Raw genomic sequence first — 24,194 nt, 5'->3', positions numbered from 1 at the left:
TGGGGGTCCCAACTGGTCCCATCAGCCATGCTTCCTGCAGGGCTGGGGAACCAGAACAACCAGGGCCCCTCTTGGTTGGGAGAAGTTTCACTTTCCCTCTCTCTGGGGAAAAACAGTATCTGTCTGTCTGCCTCGGGCAACTTTTTGCCTTTTTATGAAAAAAAAAAAAGATCAGAATGGCAGCAGGTCCTGCAAAAGCGAAACGCACCAGCCAAAAAGTAAATTGAATAAAAAAACTTTTATTTAAACTACATTAAAAAAATAGACATCCTCAGACAAAAATAGCTCCTCCTCAAGAGCTATTTTTGTCTGTGGATGTCTATTTTTTTAATGTAGTTTAAATAAAAGTTTTTTTATTCAATTTACTTTTTGGCTGGTGAGTTTCGCTTTTGCAGGACCTGCTGCCGTTTTGATCTTTTGTTTTCATTGGAGCTACGCTGATCAGAGAGACGCTGCTAAGGAATGCAGAGGCTTGATACAAGTACTACGTGGCCATGAGGAGAGGGAGACGGTGATTCATAGTGAGTATTTTTTGCCTACTCCACACCGGTAATATCACGACTTGAGAGTTCATTGGATACAGTATAAGTTTTGCCTGTGAGACTTGATATTCCAGTTCTTAGTCTCGTTTGGCTTCTTATTGTGGATACCATCTCTGTCTTGAACTCCCTATACACTTCTCCTATACATAGTGCCTATTACCCGGATGCCCTGTCAATGCACTTATGAACTTTATACATCATCTATTATTACTGGACTGTTTCCTGGAGCTTGCAGCCGTTGTACTACTTTCTGCCTTTTTATCCCTGCTCAATCAGGAGTTTCACACACCCCATATGAAATCTGACACCAGTGCAGCCTCCTGATGCTTGCAAAGGGAGTTAACCTCTTCACTCCCTTACATACCTCCCCCCTCAGAGTATAGCTCTGCGCACACTCGTCCAGTCAAATGCCCTCAACCCTTCCCGAGGCAAAGCTCGGCCTCATGGGGAGTCTTTTGAACTCCTTTTCTTCTTTCTTGGCTTCCAATGGAAGCGGCTTTCAACTTTCCCTCCAATCTTTTCTGTCCACCTACCGGCTGGATCCATGGTCATGGTTCTCCTTGGTGAGACGTCTTTTCGCAAGCACCTTTCTACTCCAACCAGTCACTTTGATTTTTTTCCTATGGGTCAATTACGGTGCTTTCTTGGCCTGCAGAACGGTATTTCGCCACCTCCTGTTCCATGTCACTCAATATACTCAACACAGGAGCAGCAGATTCTACATCCATTTCCATAGAATGTTCTGTCTTTTCATATTCATCAGATAAGGATTCTTCTGTTTTTGATTCGTCACTCATGCCTTTGTTTGCTACCTGCAGGGCAGCTGAAGGTTTAGCTATTGCTTGCTCAGGCGGTTCAAACTTTGCAATCTCATTTTGCAGTTGAGTGGTTTCCCCAGCTCTAACTGTACCCTTGTCATCATAGGCATTAGTCTCTGTGGGATACAGACACTTGGGTAAGGGCAATACCTTTTCCTGTAGTAGAGACACCTGTACTTTACTGGTCCGCAGAGCCTCACTTTGTTTTACCTGTACCACCATCTTTTCCATGGACTCCTGTGACCTATGTGTTTTGTTTTAGGTTTTTAACCTTTTTCGCCAGCTTTATCTTTTCAGACTCCAACGTTTTAACTGTTGACCGTAAATTCTGTGCAGACTCTTTCTCTCTCTGCAGTACTGTAATTTTATGTTTCAGTCTTTTCAGCTCTTTGTTTCTTTCTGTGATCAAGGCACTGGTGTTGGTGATTGATTTCTGTAGAGAACCCTTTTCTTCCTCAAACTCTTTTTAGTAAGGGTTATCTCTTTTCCATCTCTAGCAATTGACTATTGAGTACTGAGGTTTCCTCTTGGCTCTTTCCCAGTTCCTGTGTAAGTTTGAGGTTGTCCTCCTGCAGAGCTGCGAGTTGTTGGGATGTGGATTCAGCTGCCAGTTTTAGCATTTCCACTTCCCTTTTGAAGTTTTTCATTTTCACGCATTCTACTTCCAGTGCCTGGTGCAAACCAGATATCTGTTCCTCGTAGGATGAATGGATGTGCTTATTTTCGTCCTCCAGTTTCCCAAACTCTACTTTTAGGTTTTGCTGCAAGTTCAGTTAATCCGCAAGATACCTCTATTTCTTGAGTGCATCTAAGAGTTCTCTTCTTAGGGCCTCCACCTCTTCCCGGTGCTTGCTCCGAGTTTGCATCCCCATCTCCATCATATTTTGGAGCTCTGCAGATTTTGTTGCCATGGTTGCGGCAGCTTGCATTTTCCACGCCTTTTTCTTTTGGGCATGCTGACTTTTGGGGATGGAGCAGCCTCTCCCTGTTCTTCCAGCTTTTGCTCCAGTTTCTGGACCTTCTCTCGTTCCCTCTCATACGGAGTCACCTGGCCTCTAAGCTCCGCCTCCAGCAAAGCTCTGGTGACGCTCAGCGTGGCCTTCAGCTCCTCATGCTGCTCTGTGGGGCCATACTGTGTACTCAGATGCTCCTGTAGCACTTGTACTTGAGATGCCTGGAAAATGTAAATGGTTCAATATGCTTCTAAAATATGCTTCTAAAATACTTTGCTCAACCCAATAATCCAGCAGCTGTGACCGCAGCAAACGGCAACACCCTTTGGCTCCCGCCTTTGGGGCAACTCAGAGATTCTTTGGTAGAAATGAGAACAGCATAGCACACATTACCTCACGTCAGATTTGCAGGGGGAGGGGCTGATTGACTCCAGGTGGTTTTTGAAGTCTCCTTTCCTCTTGCATGGGATGATCTTGATGATCTTGTTATAAAAATATTCACACCTAAGATGAGTGTGCTGTAATGGATTTGTACTGTATATTGCAGAATAAATGAGTTCTTCAGTATTAGGTGATACCTTTTTTTATTTGGACTAACAATTTTTGTCATTGGACAAGATTTTGAGATGTATCCTCTCTTCCTCAGGTCTGCAATACGGATTAACAAAGGAATCTATGACACAGACACACACACACACATCCCCGATTCAGTCAATGACACGCCCCCTCCAATAATAGTCATGCCCCCCCGCTCCTGCTCTAAAATTATTGCAGGACAGTGATCGCTCATGCTTGGAGTGTTGTTGACGTCACCGCTCTCAACCATGAGAGCGAGCTCAGCGGCAGCATGGCCGCAGCCTTACTGTCTTTTGATAGTTGTAGTTACCTTTCCCACTGGACTTTGGGCCAGCTGGAATTGTATGCTAACACTACACGTTCATTTGACATTCATCCCTACAGTCAGGCCCGTGGTATAGGAAGTCGTGTCATGTCATCAAGTTCGGTTTCCTATTGGCCCACGTGATGTGGGAGCTTTAAACTTTAAAGCTCAGCCGGAGCGGCTTCACTGAACCCCCCACGGAGGTAAGTGTCTCCGGATTCAGGGGTCCCCGGAGTTAAAAGTAAATGGGTTCAGCTCTGGAGACCCTCTGCTTCAATCATGTGTCTAAAAATACTCCTTAAAAAAATAATAATCATAATTTTCCGTATCTTTAGCGTTTCAGGTAATCTTCACACTGCTCTGGACTCTGAAGAGCTTCATTTTAATCTCCCAGACACTTAATATTTAAAATGCTTATATCTCCTGAATGAAACATCAGATTTTAAAAACAAAAACAGAGTTGGGAAGGGCAAGGAGATATATCTATAATAAAACAAACAAAAGAACACTCATAAAAAAGGGATCAGCCTTAATCTATTTAAATATAATATTACTACTAGTCTCAATGAGGTATGTACTTTAAAAGCTTTACAGTACAGGCATACCCCACTTTAAGTACACTCACTTTAAGTACACTCGCGAGTAAGTACATATCGCCCAATAGGCAAACGGCAGCTCGCGCATGCGCCTGTCATCACGTCCTGAACAGCAATACCGGCTCCCTACATGTACCGAAGCTGTGCGCAAGCGGGGAGACTATAGAGCCTGTTACAGATGCGTTATTTACATCAGTTATGCACGTATATGATGATTGCAGTACAGTACATGCATCGATAAGTGGGAAAAGGTAGTGCTTCACTTTAAGTACATTTTCGCTTTACATACATGCTCCGGTCCCATTGCGTACGTTAATGCGGGGTATGCCTGTAATGTATAGTATCTTAATATATACATCATTAAATGTAGCATTTTATGGGTTTTGACCATTGGTTTTTAAATCTTGATTTAAAAATTGTGAAGCAAATTGTGGGAGTTAATGCTTTATTTATTACACCCAGTTCTTCCCATTTTGTAATTCGAGGTGTAATCCCTACTATTAAGATTTGTATTTATTTAATGAAACCTTTAGAGAGATGGAATTTTTAAACGTTGCATTTTAAAAAAAATCTTTTTTATTATTTATAACACATATCACATACAGGCATGGATACAGTGATATCATAAACGCATAGTAACACATTTAGTTAAATAAAATAAAACACTGTGATGACCAATAGGGTTTTCTTGTAGAGGGTAAAGAAGGGAGGGGAAAGTGGGGGGAGTGAGACGAAGAACGTTGCTTTTTTTGGTTTGAAAAATGTGTCCCTTGCACCAGTGCGTTTTTTCATAACATTGTCATAAATTAAAGATCTCCACGGATGTTGGTGGAGACTGGTTGGTTTTACATCACGTTTGCTGCAGAAATCGTGGTGGGTTACCAACATTGTTAATTAAAAGTGTTCAGTAATTACAAATGTCTTCAGTAAATATGGATGTCCTACATTTAGCTACATTTTATAACCTTATAATAATAACTTTATTTTATATAGCACTTTTCTTCTAATGGGACTCAAAGCGCTTCATAATGACAGTAGAGTGCGCGGTACGCAGCACATAGGATTCTTACAGACATGTCCCTGCCCCGTAGAGCTTACAATCTATGGTTTTGGTGCCTGTGGCAGAAGGAGATAAAGTGACTTACCCAAGGTCACAAGGAGCTGATGCCGGGAATTGAGTCTGGTTCCCCTGCTTCAAACCCAGTGTTATTGCATCACTCACTGAGCCGCTCCTTTGGTGGTGAACACTGTTCAGTCACTTTTTTGTCTTATTTTCAAGTGCCCTTTTTTAGATTAGTGGATAAGTAGAGCTGAATATTTTGTTAATATTTCAAGGTTTTGTTAATATTTGAGTAATAAGGGGATAATTCTATATACTCTGAAGCTGCCTTTTCCGGCCAAAAACAGTCACTTTGGAGTACTGTATATAGAATTACTCCCTAGGACAGTGGTTGCCAACCAATTTTACAGGGCAATGAAGTGAAACGAAAGAAGTGTGGGAAAGGATCAACTAGAACGGGTAAATAAACCATTGGAAGTATAAGAGCAACAGAGAATACCAAAGGCAAAAAATAAATATATAATGAGAAGTACGGCTTACCTTTTCAGTGTTTACTTGAACTCAATTTTACACCTAATCTCTTTATTTATTTTGTTATTGTAACTATGCAAAGATCTTGGGTAATCAGAAAGAATGTAGAACCTGACTTTGAAACAATCGAGCAATTTAAGGATCTAGGTTTCAGAATTAGTATTTGTTCTTTTCATGCTCTGAAGGAACAGGGAGAAAAAAAAACTATGCAGTTTTCTGAGAAAAGAAAGGGAGGCATCTTTGTTACATACAAATACTTTCCCTTACAGTGATACCACCAGGGACACATTATATGACACAAATGTCATCTGATCTTCAATTTAGCAACGACCTGTGATTCAAAAATAAAGACAATTAGAGCATAGCTCTCATATCTGTGCTCAAAAGTGAGCAAACAAATGTCAACAATAGCAATAATTTAGCATTTCAAATGTTCCTTATTTTCAAATGATTGTTATTTTTTATGACTTTACAATAAACAAAGTGTCAACAGTTGATACAGGCTTCTTTTGAAGTAGGTGTCGCTTGAATAACTAGTCAAATAGTGTAGACAATTGAAGGGAGGAACGACAGAGTTTTATAGCATGTGATAGGATGAACGGAATGTTCTCAATATGTGAACAGCCGGACCCCACAACTGAGCCGATATAGAAGTCATTCCCATGGTATTGGACTAGGATAGAACTTGTAACATACAGCAAAATCAGCAATAACGGATATGCATCCTGAAGTGAAGGTACTCACACTCGCTGAGATGGTAGCCTGTGGTCGGCGTGCGTCTGCTTCGATTCAATTCAGCAGAGAGATGTCCCGAGGGGGAAGTACAGTACTAGCAGTGCACTGTTCATTTGAAGCAAGAAAAAGATGGTGGCTGGATCAAAAGGTTGGTAAAAACGATATACTTTATTGGGTCATCAGACTGCAAAAAAAAGTCATAACACATGTGTGAGATACCTCTAACGAGTTTCGGCCTTCTCAGCCCTTTGTCTTTGACAAATGCAGGGCTGAGAAGCCCGAAACGCGTTGGAGGTTCTCTCACACGTATTGTGAGTTTTTTTGCAGTCTGGTGACCCAATAAAGTACGGTATTTAGTTTTTACCTACCTTTTGATCCAGCCACCATCTTTTTCTTGCTTCAAACGAACAGTGCACTGCTAGTACTTTACTTCCCTCTCGGGACATCTCTCTGCTGATTCAAATATAACAATGTTACTTCTGATAGTCCACTAACATGAATAATTATGTCCAAGTGTTTATTGAAATATATTTGAAAATGGATTGGAATGATGTTTCCTTTGGGTGTTTACCAAATTCTTGTATCATAATCCACTACAGTGGTTTTAAATCTGAGATTTCATACTGTAGAATCATGTCACCACGAACACAAATGTTTGTAATGGAGGATATTTTGTATTGTATTGTATGTCTTTATTTATATAGCGCCATTAATTTACATAGCGCTTCACAGTAGTAATACATGTGGTAATCAAATAACAGATAATATAAATAACAGATCATGGGAATAAGTGCTTTAGACATAAAAGTAACATTAAGGAAGAGGAGTCCCTGCCCCGAGGAGCTTACAGTCTAATTGGTAGGTAGGGAGAACGTACAGAGACAGTAGGAGGGAGTTCTGGTAAGTGCGTCTGCAGGGGGCCAAGCTTTATGTATCATGTGTTCAGAATGTTCACAGTGCTATTCATATGCTTCTTTAAGCAAGTGTGTCTTAAGGTGGGTTTTAAAGGTCGATAGAGAGGGTGCTAGTCGGGTACTGAAGGGAAGGGCATTCCAAATGTGAGGGGCAGTCAGTGAAAAAGGTTTAAGGCGGGAGAGGGCTTTAGATACAAAGGGGTAGAAAGAAGACATCCTTCTTCGAGAGAATGAGGGCCTGAATCAGAGTTTTAGCAGTCGAGCAACAGAGGAAAGGGCGTATCTTTGTTATGTTGTGGAGGAAAAAGCGACAGGTTTTAGATATCTTTTGAATGTGAGGGGCGAATGTGAGAGAGGAGTCGAGTGTGACCCCTAGGCAGCGTGCTTGGGCTTCTGGGTGAAAGATCGTAGTCCCAACAGTAATGTGGAAGGTGGTAGTAGGGCCAGGTTTGGGAGGAAGTATGAGGAGCTCTGTTTTAGCCATGTTGAGTTTAAAGCGGCGGAGGGCCATCCAGGATGATATAGCAGAGAGACATTCAGAAACTTTGGTTTGTACAGCAGGTGTAAGGTCGGGTGTTGAAAAGTACATTTGTGTGTCGTCAGCATAGAGGTGATATTTAAACCCAAAAGATGTTATTAGGTCACCTAGAGAGAGTGTGTACAGAGAAAAGAGAAGGGGTCCCAGGACAGAGCCCTGGGGTACCCCAACAGAGAGATCAATAGAGGAGGAGGTGTTAGCAGAAGAGACACTGAAAGTACGATGGGAGAGGAAGGATGAGATCCAGGATAGAGCTTTGTTCCGAATACCAAGAGTATGGAGAATGTGAAGGAGAAGAGGGTGGTCCACGGTGTCAAATGCTGCAGAGAGGTCAAGTAATATGAGCAGTGTGTAATGACCTCTGTCTTTGGCAGCATGGAGGCCGTCAGTTATTTTAGTGAGGGCTGTTTCCGTGGAGTGAGCAGTGCGGAAGCCAGATTGTAGAGGATCTAGGAGAGAATAGGTGTTGAGAAAATGGAGCAAGTGAGAGAATACAAGACGTTCAAGGAGTTTAGAGGCAAAAGACAGGAGGGAGACAGGTCGATAGTTAGAAATTTTACATTTAGATTTTACATTTAATTGCTGCATTACCTAACAGTCACTGATCTAATAGTCACTGTGGTGCTGTACTATGTAACCGTTACGTCAAAGATGGGGAGGAGGGCTCTTTAGCAGCATCTCACAAACTATTGAATGGTTACTGAGATGTCTTCTGAAACTTAAAGGGGGAGATCAGCCTTTAGATACTGGGTCAGGGATTTCCTGTGTGAAATACCAGAATTCCCTGTTGAGTATTTGTGTATCCAGTGGCTTAAAAATCTAATTTTATGGCAGCAACTGTGGGGGTGGCACCAATATTTGAGCCTTTTCTCAGATCTTGGGTAGTTTTGAAAGAGTTATCCTCACCCGGAGTTTGAATGGGGGAGGGGGGCGGTTTGTTGGGGAGCTTCCTGTCTTAATTTTGGGTGTTTAGTGTTTTGCACCATCGACATTTACATAGACTGCAGCTGGGGCTGGGGCTTATAGCTGTGCAGATCGGTGAACACCACTGAAATAAGAGCCTGGTTAATCAAAGTATTAAAAAATGTATGCATTCACAGGATATTATATTTTACAGTATAACATTTTTATGCCATGTTGAATTCAGGAAAGCATATTCTTATTTTGAATTACAAGTAGATGTGTTTCCAGTGCTTTTATACTGCTGAAGCACTACTTTACAAATAATAGACTTAGATGTTATGGTTCTTGTAAAGAAAGATTTATAAGTTTATGCACAAGACAGCCTTGTTTGATTGATATGTTGGTCAAATAAATGGTATCTTACTCTTTCTGGGACTGATAGGGCTTCTAGCACCGCTCAGTTTATGAAATCAGTGAAACTGTTCCTTCATGTTGGCACATTTTAATATTGTTTTAGAGTGAAGAAGACAGATATGTATTCATCGCAGAATGGTATGATCCAAATGCTGCCCTACAGCGACGTTATCAGCTATTCTTCTATACCAAGGATGGATCTGTTGAAATGGTGAGATTTGACAGTTCAGTTTTAGGCAGGTTCTGGATATGATATATATATATATATATATATACTTAGTTAAGTTATGGTGGGTAAAAAAAAGTGACAAAAACCCTCCACTACAAAGAATATAGCAAATGGAAATATTACTGTATGCTCATTTGCATGTCTTAGACAGGTCTGCATATATATACACACACACACACACACACACACACACACACACACACACACACACACACACACACACACACACACACACACACACACACACACACACACACACATATGACACAGACACACACACACACACACATATATTACACAGACACAGACACACACACACACACACACACAGACACACACACAGACACACACTTTTGGTTATGGTGGTTGAAAAGGTGACTGAAAATCCTCCACCGTATTGCAAATAAAAATATTACTTGTGAGCACATTCACATGTCACACAGCGAGCATCGGCTTAAAGGTTCCATGTAATAATGGATTTGAGGCAAAAGGTGGCACTGTGTGCTCATTTGCATGTAATTTCCCAGATGCCCTTGCTGCATTGGGAGCACTGTATGCTAGGTGACAATGGTGAAAAGCAGGATTGCAGACCTGTCTAAGACATGTGAATGTGCTCACAAGTAATATTTTTATTTGATATGTGCTATACGGTGGAGGGTTTTCAGTCACCTTTTCACCCAGCATAACTTAATATGTGGTGATAACCTACCCAAGTCTTAAATTGCAAAGCCAGTACAACCAATGTACAACCAATGTCACACTGATGAGACCCAAATGGTTGAAATGGCTGTCTGTGAGTGGGTTTACTGGCTTTGCATCTGATCCCAGGCTGTGTTTAAAGCTGCAGTTCAAGCTGCCGTTTAAAAAAAATATATATTTTTTTCCCCATTCAATATGTGCATCAATACAATCTTCACACTGACAAGTGATTAGCTAAGCTGCAGATCGATCAGTTCTCCTGTAATCGATCGCTTGCTCACGGTTATTTAATTCAGTTCTTGCACAGCATTTTGGGCAATGTAATTCCTAGAATATGATTGACTGGGCAGTTACTAGATACAATTGGTTCACTGCTAGAGAGAGGGCGGGGCTCAAGAGCCAGAGCCTATCAGAAGGGGAAGGGGCTGTCACTTTGGAAATGCTTCCTACATTAGAAAAAGTCAAAAGTATTTTCTCGTAGTACAGAACTGATTTATTAAAAAAAAAAAACCACATGTAGGACATTTCTTGAACTGCTGCTTTAAAACAGCGAGCATTGGCTTAAGGGTTCCATATAATAATTGATTTGATGCAAAAGGTGGCACTGTGTGCTCATATGCATGTCATTTCCCAGAATCCCTTGCTGCAGTGGAGGCAGTGTAAGCTAGGTGATAATGGTGAAAAGCAGGGTCGCAGACCTGTCTATAAGACATGTGAATGTGTTCACAAGTAATATTTTTATTTGATATATATTTATTATTACTATTAATATTTATATGGGTAATCCGAATGATAAAATATGCACATATTGTATAACGGCTTGAATCTGATGTGGTATTATAATTTCAGTTTATAGAGGCCCAATAAAGTTTTCCTAAGTGGGTTTATGGGGAGCTAAGAGTTAAGTGGGAGTAGAGCTTTTATTTCCCTTCCCTTGTACCTTCCTACACGCTGTCTTTCTGCTTTGATGCCTCTCCTTTTTTTCTTTCTATGCCAGTGCCTTCTATGCCACTCTGATACTTTATTCTTTCTGTGCCTCTTCTCCCTTTCTTTCTGTTTCTCATACTCTGTTACATGTTTGTTTTTTTTGTTTTTTAAATAGCATGTCAACCAAAAAGGTCTGATACGTGTTAGGATTACATCTTTCCAGACAGGAACAGGGAATGTACAATGATGTCAGGCATACCTGTATAGTATTTCCTTTTTTTCTTTAATAAGCCATAGCTATTAAACCATTTGTAAGTTCATGTTACACAATTTCTTTAGTAATCTAATAAATTCTTGGCCTGGGGGCATTTTAATTATCTTTTATTTAAAGCATATTTGCATATTCGTAGTTTTTTTTTAAATGAAGTACTTTAAAGAACCTTCACCATGACAGCCTTTTTAAGCCCGTTATTTATGTGGGTATCTGAAGAAGGACGAGTGAAAGCTCCAGATATCTGAAGGACGCCTAAAAATGAAAGCTCAGAAAATTTGAAGTTAAGTAGCCAGTTTGTGATAAATGAAGTGGAAAAAAAAAACACATTAAAAATATGAACGATTATTTGGTGTTTTTAATTGTAGTTGTGTTTTTTTTTGTTAGCATTTTTGTACCTAATCAAATTCTTTGTTTCTACAGTATGATGTTAAGAATCATCGTGTCTTTTTAAGACGAACCAAATATGATGAATTACATAAAGAAGATTTATTTCTAGGCAACAAAATAAATGTGTTTTCCCGTCAGCTTCATTTAGTCGACTACGGAGATCAATACACTTCCCGCAAAGTTGGCAGCAAAAAAGAAAAGTACGTTTATTTTAGCTGTGCCCCTTCCTTTTTATCTATATCTCTAAAACTTCCACCTAATTAAAGATAGAGTACTGTTAATGTTTTCCTTTTTAACATTACTGTTTGTGTAAAGGGCTCTATAACTGGTCCTCCAAAAGGGGCCAGGTCAGAAATAATTTTGTAGTAGAAGAACCACAGCCTTATTGTAATGTCATTTTTGATACATTTAAAAACTTTTAAATTATAGTATTTCCAAATGTTGTAAGCATTTATAACATTTGGTCTACAGTATATAAAATATATATGAAATTAGCAGGAGCAAGGCCCTGAATTTGACCTGTGGACCACTAGTTGAAGACGCCTAGTTTAGAACATCAGATGATAAAATTAGCTGAAGGCATAAATCCTGTTTGTTGGTCACATTCCTAAAAAGGGTTAATTACACTTTAAGGTGTTGCTTTTCATGGGGAGTATGACTATGGCCAAACAGTGGTAAAAGATGCAGAACCCATCGCATGCAAACATAGTACTGCATGTAAACAGTCATGACATTGCCTTCCTTGTGTAGCTCACTGATGATACTGAACAAGGCATATATACTACAGTAACTAGGCACAACTAATGCAATTGATGTGGTGTACTTAGATTTTGCAAAGACTTTTGATATGGTACCACACAAGAGGTTAGTGTACAAAATAAAGCAAATTGGACTCGGTAATAATATTTGCAGTTAGATTGAAAACTGGTTGAAGGAGAGACAACAGTGAGTTGTAATAAATTGAACTTTTCCAGGTTGGGCTAAAGTTGTGAGTGGAGTACCTCAAGGATCGGTACTGGAACCCCTGCTTTTTAACTTGTTTTATTAATGACCTTGAGGTTGGCATAGAGAGCAAAGTCTCCATCTTTGCTGATGATACTAAATTGTGTAAGGTAGTAGAATCAGAGCTGGATGTAATTTTTCTCCAGAAAGACTTTGAAAGTCTGGAAACCTGGGCAGGTAAATGGCAGTAGAGGTTTAATACAGATACATGTAAGGTTATGCATCTGGGAAACAATAATAAACAGGCAACTTACAAATTAAATGCGGATAAATTAGCAGAATCCTTGATAGGGAAGGATTTAGGAGTGCTTGTAGATAGGTTTAGCAATAGTGCCCAAAGTCATTCATTCAGTAGCTGCAAAGGCAAACAAGATCTTATCTTGCATTAAACAGGTAATGAATGGAAGGGAAATAAACATAATTATGCCCCTATATAAAGCATTAGTAAGACAACACCTTGAATATTTGTTCAATTTTGGGCACCACTCCTTAGAAAAGACATTATGGAACTAGCGAGTGCGGAGAAGAGCAATCAAATTAATAAAGGGGATGGATAATCTGATTTATGAGGAGAGGCTAACTAAATTAGATTTGTTTACATTAGAAAAGAGGTGTCTAAGTTGGGATATGATAACTATATACAAATTTATTCCGGGACAATACAAGGAGCTTTCAAAAGATCTGTTCATCCCAAGGGCAGTACAAATGAGACGGGTCATACCTTAAGGTTGGGGGAAATTAGATTTCACTAGCGACAAAGGAAAGGGTTCTTTGCTGTAAGGACAGTTAAAATGTTGAATTCATTACCCATGGAGACTGTGATGGCTGATACAATAAATATCTTCAAAATAAGGTTGGACATCGTTTTAGAAAAGAAAGGCATACAGGGATATACCAAATAAGTAAACATGGGAAGGATGTTGATCCAGGGAGTAATCTTGATCACCAATATTTGGGAAAAATAGACCATTGCTTTTATTCAGCCCGTAGCTTTAAGCAATACATTTTAAGGAAGCACACAAATAAATAAACATCATCCTATCCCTATGTAACGACTAACTCACATTCCCAGTCCCTAGCTGCAGGGCTTGGAAGATAGACTTCTTATCAACCTATGACCCCAAAGTCCAAAGAGGTACCTGTAAGCAGGGGGCTCTTTCTGTCAGTCTCTGGGTTGTATCCATTGGGGGTCACCCTCTGGCGGGTTCCAGGGTCCTCTACGTCCTGGATGTAGACTATTTGGTTCCTGGTGTCTTGCGGGCAGCACTATCCTTCTGTGCTCAAGACAATGTTTCTGTGCGTTTCTTTCTTCCAACACGTCCCTCTGTGCTCAAGATCTCCTGCAGTTCAAGCAGGAGGCTTTTCTAGCTGTCTGATGAGCCAGGTGGAAACTGGTGAATTGTCTCTAACTGCAATTAACCAGCTCCCTGCTGGATTCCTTTGACCAATACAGGCTTACTCTTGAAGCCCTTTTAAACAGGGGTTAAGGCCCTGTTACATACCTCCCTTGTTTGTGGGTAGCTCAGGCAACCCATGGCTGAAGTCCATCCCTTCACTCTCATTCGAGATCTACCTGCAGCTCGAATGAGAATGGATCAAGGAAGAGAACCCTCAGACACGGGATTGGAGTTCCTTTCTCCAGGTAACCATCAAGAAGGTGCTTCAAATCAGCGCTCATTAGTTGCTCGAGGAGGACTTTTCCCAAACAGTCTTTCTGTGATGAGCTTAGCTTCCTCACCTCCACGGAGGACTCTTCCTTTGTAATTATGGCCATTTTCTTGAAGGGGCTGTAAGTTGTTTTGGAAGACGTCTTGGGGATTAACACTTTTTAGGCAATATGGCGCCATAAACGCTGCCTTTTGCACACGTAAAAACCTTGTAGGATTTTGTAAATATTACTCAAATAAACTCGGCATTGTAAAATTGTTAATTCTTCTTAAGGATAAGTTTACCAGGCAAACTTTCATCATTTAAATGTAATAACTGTAATACATGTAATAATCTTTTGTTTTTGTGCACAATGTGTGTATAAACAGTTATTCTGACAATAAAAATAATTGTACAGTAGCATGCATGTGCTTCAACAAAAACTTTATATATGTTAACTGTATTTTTCTTTCTATAGAACTCTGGCATTGATAAAACCCGATGCCGTAATTAAAATGGGTTCAATTATCGAAACAATCTTAGATTCAGGCTTTACAATTACAAAAATGAAAATGGTTTTACTCTCTCGGTAAGTACCTATTATATTAAATTATATTGTATTTTCATATTATATGGTATTATATGGCACAGTATTTGTGGCTTTTGTTTTTTGCTGCTTTAATAATAATAATAATAATAATAATTTTTATTTCATATAGTGCTTTGCTTCCAATGGGTTTACTCAAGATTACTTTTCTCTGCCCTAATTAAATCCAGTTTTCAGTGTTCGCAGACACACTGGTTATACTTATGAAAGGAGCCTATTGGCACTTAATCCCATGATTATATGGTAAAACGGGTATCATGGAATGTCAGAGGGATAAATTCTCCCATCAAAAAGGCAAAAATCTTATATTTAAATCACCGGAGGGCAGATATTGTCTTCTTTCGGGAGACACACCTATCTCAGAGCAATTGAAAAAAGGTGGGTCGGTGAGTGTATTGCAGCCCACTACATGGGTAAGAAAAGAGATACTGTCATTCTTTTTAGGAAAAATCTGAATCGAAGGCTATAGGATAGTACACATGATCCTGAGGGGCAGATTTCTACTTGTAAGATAGTTACGGAGAATAGCTCCATGTTGTTATGTAATTTGTTTACTCCACAGAACTCTTCCTGGATATCATACAAACATTGGTGATGGAAGACAACCCAAAAATTATTCTAGGGGGGTGTTTTAATATAACACAGGCCTGCACAACATACGGCCCCGCCTGGCCTCTCTCTGTGGCCCGCGATGAGATTAAAAAAAAAACTTTAAAAAAAACTTAAAGGAAAAAAAAAATGGCGGCGATTCCCCGCGGTCCTGGCGCGAATGCGCAGGGCCTGCTCCCCCTCCCTACTCTCCCCCTTCCCCCTCCCCCCCCGCAACGTGGGACGGAGGAGGAAGTCACAGCCAGCTGAGCTCTTCTGTGGCCGCTCCTCCCCCTGATCCCTACGTGGATATGTGCAGGGGGGGGTGATGTGAGGTGCAGGGGGGTGATGTGAGGTGCATGGGGGTGCATTGAGGTGAGGTGCATTGAGGTGAGGTGCATTGAGGTGAGGTGGTGAGGTGTAGGGGGGTGATTGGAGGTGCAGGGGGGGGGTGATTGGAGGTGCAGGGGGGTGATTGGAGGTGCAGGGGGGTGAGGTGCAGTGATTGGAGGTGCAGGGGGTGTGATTGGAGGTGCAGGGGGGTGATTGGAGGTGCAGGGGGGTTGATTGAAGGTGCAGGGGGGTGATTGGAGGTGCAGGGGGGGGTGATTGGAGGTGCAGGGGGGTGATTGGAGGTGCAGGGGGGTGATTGGAGGTGCAGGGGGGTGATTGGAGGTGCATTGAGGTGATGAGGTGCAGGGGGGTGAGGTGCAGTGATTGGAGGTGCAGGGGGGTGTGATTGGAGGTGCAGGGGGTGTGATTGGAGGTGCAGGGGGTTTGATTGGAGGTGCAGGGGGGTGTGATTGGAGGTGCAGGGGGTGTGATTGGAGGTGCAGGGGGGTGATTGGAGGTGCAGGGGGGTGATTGGAGGTGCAGGGGGGTGATTGGATGTGCAGGGGAGGTGATTGGAGGTGCAGGGGAGGGTGGTGGGAGGTGTAGGGGGGGAGAGTGATGTGGGAGGTGCAGGGGAGGAGAGTGATGGGGGAGGTGCAGGGGGGGAGAGTGATGGGGGAGGTGCAGGGGGGAGACTGATGTGGGAGGTGCAGGGGGGAGAGTGATGTGGGAGGTGCAGGGGGGAGAGTGATGTGGGAGGTGCAGGGGGGGAGAGTGATGTGGGAGGTGCAGGGGGGGAGAGTAATGTGGGAGGTGCAGGGGGGGAGAGTGATGTGGGAGGTGCAGGGGGGGAGAGTGATGTGGGAGGTTCAGGGGGGGAGAGTGATGTGGGAGGTGCAGGGGGGAGAGTGATGTGGGAGGTGCAGGGGGGGAGAGTGATGTGGGAGGTGCAGGGGGGGAGAGTGATGTGGGAGGTGCAGGGGGGGAGAGTGATGTGGGAGGTGCAGGGGGAGAGTGATGTGGGAGGTGCAGGGGGGAGAGTGATGTGGGAGGTGCAGGGGGGAGAGTGATGTGGGAGGTGCAGGGGGAGAGTGATGTGGGAGGTGCAGGGGGGGAGAGTGATGTGGGAGGTTCAGGGGGGAGAGTGATGTGGGAGGTGCAGGGGGGAGAGTGATGTGGGAGGTGCAGGGGGGAGAGTGATGTGGGAGGTGCAGGGGGGGAGAGTGATGTGGGAGGTGCAGGGGGAGAGTGATGTGGGAGGTGCAGGGGGGGGAGAGTGATGTGAGGTGCAGGGGGGGTGGGTGGGATGTGTGTGGTGTGCAGGGGGGTATTGTGTGTTTGATGTGGAGAGGGAGTATTATGTGTGTGGGTGAGGGGGAGAGATGGGGGTATGAGAGATAGATGGGGAGTATCGCAAAGGTTGATAGTGAGGGGTTCTGGGGGAAATATGAGGATGATGATGAGGGGTGCTGGGGGAGATATATGAGGATGATGATGATGATGATGAGAGGTGCTGGAGGAGAGATGATGATGATGATGATTTTACCCGTGCGGCCCAAAAAAATTTTCTTGGAGCAGTTCGGCCCTTCTCGCTTTACGAGTTGTGCAGGCCTGATATAACAGATAACTGGTTTATGGATCAATCCTCCTCTCTTGGAAAAGGAACAACAACAAAAATGAAGAGACCTAATCTGGCAATTGATATACTGTAGCTTACATTAAGAAAACTCTGAGATTGGTTGATCCCTGGAAAACACTCCATCCCCTGGAAAGAAAGAACTCCTTTTTCTCTTGTACACACAATTTGTTCTCACGTATAGACTACCTGATGGTTGGGTCAGACATTCTCCCAAAGGTCAAATTAGCTACCATTGAAAACATAGTATTATCAGACCATGCCCTGCTTTGGCTGGAACTTTGTCACAGGAGACCAGGACTTTTAACACCTTTTAAAACCTTCTGGGATCATTTAAACTAGCAAAGACAGAGTTATTAAATAAAATGGTGTTTATTCGTGCAAGCACGCAAACATACAACAAAATAAACAATACACAGGTAAAATACACATCACACTGGGGCTGTGGGGGAGAAATTAACATACCTAGAAGCAGGGCGGCTTGTTCAGCAAAAGGCTTACCCTGATCGTTCTGGTTCCAGCCGCCATAAGATTCTAGCTTTCCCTGCTGGCTGGGCTTCTCCAGTGCTTCTCTACTGGTGTGTAGCTCTCTCACCCAGAAGCACCTTTTGAACAGCTCAACAGCAGCTCCAGCATGGTTCACACAAGCTCACATAGCCTCTCTCTCGTCTCTTCAAATCTCCAACAAAAAGGACATATCTGCTATACTGCTCTCCCTTATATAGGGGTTGCTGCATATCTATTACATTGAGGGGGCTGGCAGCCAATTAGAGCACAGATTGTGATCGCGCAGCCAATGGGAATCGTGTCTATGAATTTGAAACCCAGCAACCGTTTTCCTGGCTTTCCCCATACCCACTGTGGTCACCGGCCCCTCTGGGTCTTGGCGAAACAAAGGCTTTCTCTGAAGATAGCAAGTCCACAGCCCTTCTCCCCCACCATGTGCCACAAACCTGCATGTCTTTGCAATTAACACAGGGAATCCCATTACTTGGCCTGGTGGCATTGAAATTCTAATCCACATCTGGCTGTATAGACATCAATACATAATGTATAAAACGCAATAACTAGGATACAGGAAATCCCAGAAGCTCCTAAACAGGTCAGGTTTTTGCTTTACTTTACATGGGACTTCCATAGCCCACCCCGTTCTAATTATACACTATTTGCGGGTAAAATAACAGTATTACTGGCTACTCTGGTCAGCAACACATTACAGTTTTTTAACCCTAGTTGCTCCCTAATATCCACCCTTAATCTCCTGCTCCCAAAGTCCCTGTCTTGCAGCTATTTCCTAACAGGGGTCCTAACTACTGTATACCTGTTATCCCTAGCTTACATTCCTGCCGGAGACCATAAAATGGGAACAGAAATATAGGGAAACACATCAAGGCGCACAACTAGTCCCAAGAGCTGACACTTCAGCCCTTGACATACGGTTTCAGGGGTAACCAGCTGGGCGTGACCTTTATTAATGAAGTCTGGCTACCCCTATCGTCACTCTTTAGATAGAAAGTATGGAGATTCCTGTGTATACTAACCAATAGGCTGTATTTTGGAAATGTTTTGGTGGAAAAATGTAATCTTAATGCTGATAACAACCAACACCTTGACAATCCCAGTCTTGTTTTGGGAAACAGGGAAAGCTGTGATGAGGTCAAATCATAACTTTTTCTATAAGATGCTGAACAAGAAATTTATCCTAGCAAATGAAAATATAAATAAGGCATATGATCAGTACAATGCAAATCTCTCTCCCGCTCACAAACACACATTTATAGTAAAGAAAGAGGAATTTGAATCAATAGCCCATGAAAGAGAGGAAGCCTATCCGTTATTTTACGTTTTAAATTGTATAAATATGTTAACAAGTCTGGCAGACTAGTTAGAGGTTTTAGACCACATAACCTTGTAGGTTCAATTAGGGATAAGAAAAACGTCAATTTGAAATACTCTATAAAGATCTTTACTCCCAAAAATATATCTCCTCTCCAAATAAGGAGTAATTTTGGAATAAAATCTTACCTCCAAAAATTTCAGAACAAGCCGATCCAGGAAACGGAAGTTCTGAAAACGATTAACTCCTTAAAATGTTTAAAAGCCCTGGGCCAAGATGGCTTTTCAACCGAAAGACATTAGATGAGAGTATTGTGGATCCCTTAACTAAATTATTTAATCGTTTATTAAGTGGGGACAACTGCCCTAGTAGTTTTGTACTTGCTGTTATTTAAGTAATCCACAAAGTGAGGAGTCCAGATGAACTGACCTCGTATAGCCCAATTTATTTACTAACTATAGATTATAAATTGTATGCAAAGGTTTTAGCTGAAAGATCGAAGGTGCATCTACCATTTGTAATATCCCCTGATCAGACTGTCTTCATATGGGGCAGAAACACCACCTTAAATATTAGGAAGGTGATATCTGTGATCCAGCAGGTACAAAACACAGTGACCAACATCCCCATGCCTTCTTAGCCATGATGCTGAGAAGGCTTTCAACATGGTAAAAAAACAGAATAAATAAGGTGCGCTACTAGAATAAATAAAAACAGTGAAAACCGTGAATAGGTAACAACAACCCAGAATCTCAACAATAAATATGTGAAAATAACACATAAATCAATGTGATATTGAGAGACTATACATGACCGTGATCAGGTATATAGTGAAAGCATCTGCAGCTCCGCTGTTAATCCGATGGGCCATTTTTCTGTCTGCAGAAATGCCACTGAAATGTTGCAGCATGTACCCAGCATGTACCCAGCATGTACCCAGCATGTACCTGGATCTTGTTGGTGATTGCCCCAGATTTGTTTTAGAATACTCGTCGGCATTACAGTAGCTGGGCATAAGTTTTGGATGTCAGGGTATTGCATCTTAAGAGTGTGCATCTTCAAGTGAGAATCTTTAAGTGAATATGTAGTTAGACTGTAGTTAGACGGTAGTTAGACGGTAGTTGGACTAGAGGTGGACTGGGAGTTGATCTTTCTGCAAATTCTTCTCCACGAGGCATCAAAAAGTGAGCTCATTTGACCACACTATATGCCATGCTTGTTAGCCTGCACAATTAACCCCCCTAAACACTTTATTTACTGTATATCAGAGGAGGGGAAGGTTCAGATGGACTTTGATAAAGTCTCATCTGAGACGAAACGCGTTAGAGTATACACTCCTTGTATGTCCTTCCGCTTTGATGAATAAATACGAAGTTTTTATTTTACTGCGCTTGGTTGCTTCCTATACTCGGATGTCAGTGACCACCACTTCCAAGATTTTTTTCTACTATCCAATAAAGGGTTTAATGCATATACTTTACTATAACACTGCCATAATGAGTGCATTCTAAATGGAATCTGTTCTATTTTGTTTATATAATCTGTAACCCTGTTTAACTAATATAATTCAATGTCTTTATATATATATATATATATATATATATATATATATATATATATATATAACCCTATTAATCTAATGTAACCATTTATTTGTAACCATGTATCTGCCATCATAACTCTGTGCCCAGAACATACTTGAAAATGAGAGGTAACACTCAATGTATTACTTCCTGATGAAACATTATATACAGTAAATAAATACATTTGGATACCTCCTAAGATATCATAACCAAATATTTTATGATAGTTCCTAAGATCAAGGAGCAGGTTTTTGTCTGTTTGCATATGGTCTATTTTTAATTCTATGAGTCATTACAATTTCTCTAAGCAAGTCAGCCACTGAGTGTTGTACCTGGTAAGCTATGTATCTGGCACATGACTTCATACTGGTGACATCACAATGCACATAGCCTGACATACTGTAGCAGAAATAGAAAGAGAGGAAGTCAGCTGGCATGCGAGGAAAAAGTAAGAATACTGGAGAAGGATAGAGAGAGGCGGAAAGAATTGGGAGCATCATAAGTTATTAAAAGGAATTTATATTAATGGAAAGTGATGGGGGGGAGAGATAAAAGGGCAGGAGGACAGGAGGGACAAGGTTAGTTTCTTAGAATTTCCAAGCAACACCGGGTACTTTCAGCTCGTTGATATATAGAGAGGGGTTCAGTGCTTTCTTTTCAGGAGGCGCGGAGAGGGTTAAATATCCCCCCTAGAAACCTCTGCATATATGCAATTTAAACATTAGATATTTTCTTCAGGAATAGCCTACTGATTTTAATCATGATGCATTCATTCATATTTAAAACCTGACCCCTCATTTAAATGTAAATTCATCATTTATACAAAGCTCTGACAAATACAGGGGACAAGAGAATCTAGGAAGGCCTGACACCCAATTGAAAGAGAGATTTGCCAAACCTGCCAGACTAGAATCAAGTTTTACAGTCTTACAATAGACTAAATAAGCAGCATCAGCAGAACATCTGCATGAAATGCAATTTAAGATTTTTAACAGAGCGTTTGTTAGCCCAGTACTACTACAAAACTGTAGACCCGATATTTCAGGTAATTGTCCTAAATGCAGATATGCTGCTACTAATTTTAGACCTTGTATGTGGGAATGTGGTAAAATCATATTTCTAAGTTTTACAGTCTTACAATAGACTAAATAAGCAGCATCAGCAGAACATCTGCATGAAATGCAATTTAAGATTTTTAACAGAGCGTATGTTAGCCCAGTACTACTACAAAACTGTAGACCCGATATTTCAGGTAATTGTCCTAAATGCAGATATGCTGCTACTAATTTTAGACCTTGTATGTGGGAATGTGGTAAAATCATATTTCTGGAATCAAACAACCCAACTATTGGGCAAACTGTTAAACAGGAAACTAATTACAGATTATAAGCCACTTTTGTTTTGTGTCATGACTCCCTGGTTTACATGTCCAAAGTAGTAGAGAGGAGTACACACACTCAGATCAAGGTGCAAGAGGGGGGTACTTAACTGCCGGTGAGCTGGGTCCAGGGAGGTCCAGAAGTCCCAAAGTATACCAGTAAGGAGAAGGGAAGCAGGCAAACTGTCTTAAACATGCAAATTTATTGTGCCACAGAATCCAATATTTCAGCAGTACACTATTGCCTTTTTCAAGGAGAGGCTAGCCCACTTCCTGAAAAAGGCAGTAGTGTACTGCGGAAACATTGGATTCTCTGGTACAATACATTTGGATGTTTAAGACCGTGTGCCTGCTTCTCTTGTCCTTACATGTCCAAACCCAGATCAAGCCTTGATAGATCTGATCCTCGTATTGGCAAAAAAGTGTATTGAGGATTGTTGGATTAGGTCTAGTTCTCCTTCCATTACCCAACAGATAACTCAAATAGGTCAATAGCTGTGCTCAGATGGGAGGTTTACTATGAAAACGTCCCTAATAGTCTAGAACTAATTCATAAATGGATTGAATTTACAGGAAACATTGGACAGTTACAGGGTCCCGGGGCAGAGTCGTTGAAAAACTATTTGGAATGGAGAATTTATAGTTAAAAAAGGTTTAATCCAAATTAAATCTAAACTAATTTAGGCTAATTATTTATAAAGTTTCAATATATTCCAGTAAAACAAAATTGAGATTTTGATTCCCGAGGGTTAATTAAGGTTAACCTTATATTCCTACTTGTACCTATGTGTTTTATATACATACATACTGTATGCCCATGTCCTTCTTCATCCTCCTTTAATCACTTAGAAGCCATCTTTGTTTGTTTAAGTTTGATTTCTTTAAGTTTTGATTTATGGTGTGTGTGTGTGTGTGTGTGTGTGTGTGTATATATATATATATATACACACCTATAGGGAACCATGTTAAAAATGTTTTTTGAGGCAAAAAGTGACACTGTGTGCTCATTTGCATGTCATTTCCCAAATCCCTTGCTGCAGTGGAAGTGCTGTATGCTGGGTGATGATGGGGAAAGGCGGGGTTGCAGACCTGCCTAAGACATGCAGATGAGCATACAGTTGTATTTGCATATATATATATATATATATATATATATATATATATATATATATATATATATATACAGTGTTCGACAAACCTATACATTTGCTCGCCCCGGGCGAATGGATTTAACATCGTGGCGAGCTCCTATTGGCCCAAGCAGCATACGTTTGGTACTAGGTGGCGAGTACATTTTTTGGTGATTTGTCAACCACTGTGTGTGTGTGTGTGTATATATATGTATATATATGTTCAAATAACGGGGGAAAAAAGGGGGGGAGGGTGGGGAAAAGGAACCTCGCATCTACTTTTACAATATTAATGCCACCTTGAGCCAAAATTTTTTTTTTTAACTTTACATAAGTAAGAATTGGCGGTGCTCACGGGTTGAAAATAGTATGAGTGAAAAGAGAAAAAAAAGTAACCCGTATGGGAGCACTCAGGTATGCAATTAACATATAATATTTTATTATTTTGACACAATGCAAAAAAGGATGAATAAACAGTGCATGATTAAAAACACTTAAAAAAGGCTTGGACCCCTGTCACGGGTACTACCCATAGACACAAATTCGCAAAACTAGGGAATGACTCAAATTGTCAACCCTTAACATGAGAAGGATAGTGACTCAAGAAACACTGGGATAGATTAGTATAGATCACAGTAGGTTAATGGGTTCACAGGCACCTATACAAAGCTAAAGATAATATGTACTACACACCAGTGAAATGACTAGTCAAAATATACATGACAATCTTAAACCATCATCAATCTGCTTGAGCATACAAATATGTAACCAATATCAACAGCTCAAAGTAACCACTTGTAGGGAAAAGGTAGCATGATGGGATGAAGTCACTAGATGTGTAGAGCAGTGAAAAGTATGAATAGCATGTATGGAAAATTACCTGATGAACGCCTATTAGATAACCTTGTGTGTGTTGCCAGTATCCAAAATGAAAAAATAGAGTGTCACAGTCCAAAGATTAGTGGTCCACTCCAAGTCTAAGTCTCTGGACGAAACGCGTCGGAGTGGGGGTGCTAGGCAGGACCCCTGACAGATGTTCACGTAACTATGCTA

The 24,194-nt window shown here is 41.2% G+C and overlaps 1 protein-coding gene across 2 annotated transcripts in view; it reads left to right on the top strand.

Annotated features, from left to right (window-relative positions):
- NME7 (NME/NM23 family member 7) overlaps positions 1–24,194 on the top strand; it is a 225,237-nt gene that overhangs the window by 54,696 nt on the left and 146,347 nt on the right. For both annotated transcript variants that reach the window (XM_075589425.1, XM_075589424.1), the window contains exons 2-4: positions 8,988–9,095; positions 11,434–11,600; positions 14,528–14,638. In XM_075589425.1, coding sequence (XP_075445540.1) covers positions 8,988–9,095; positions 11,434–11,600; positions 14,528–14,638 — 386 coding nt within the window. The remainder of the gene's footprint in view (positions 1–8,987; positions 9,096–11,433; positions 11,601–14,527; positions 14,639–24,194) is intronic.

This window comes from Ascaphus truei, chromosome 3 (assembly GCF_040206685.1).
Source record: "Ascaphus truei isolate aAscTru1 chromosome 3, aAscTru1.hap1, whole genome shotgun sequence".
NCBI classification, from domain to species: domain Eukaryota; kingdom Metazoa; phylum Chordata; class Amphibia; order Anura; family Ascaphidae; genus Ascaphus; species Ascaphus truei.
This window is presented reverse-complemented; position numbering and strand designations above follow the sequence as displayed.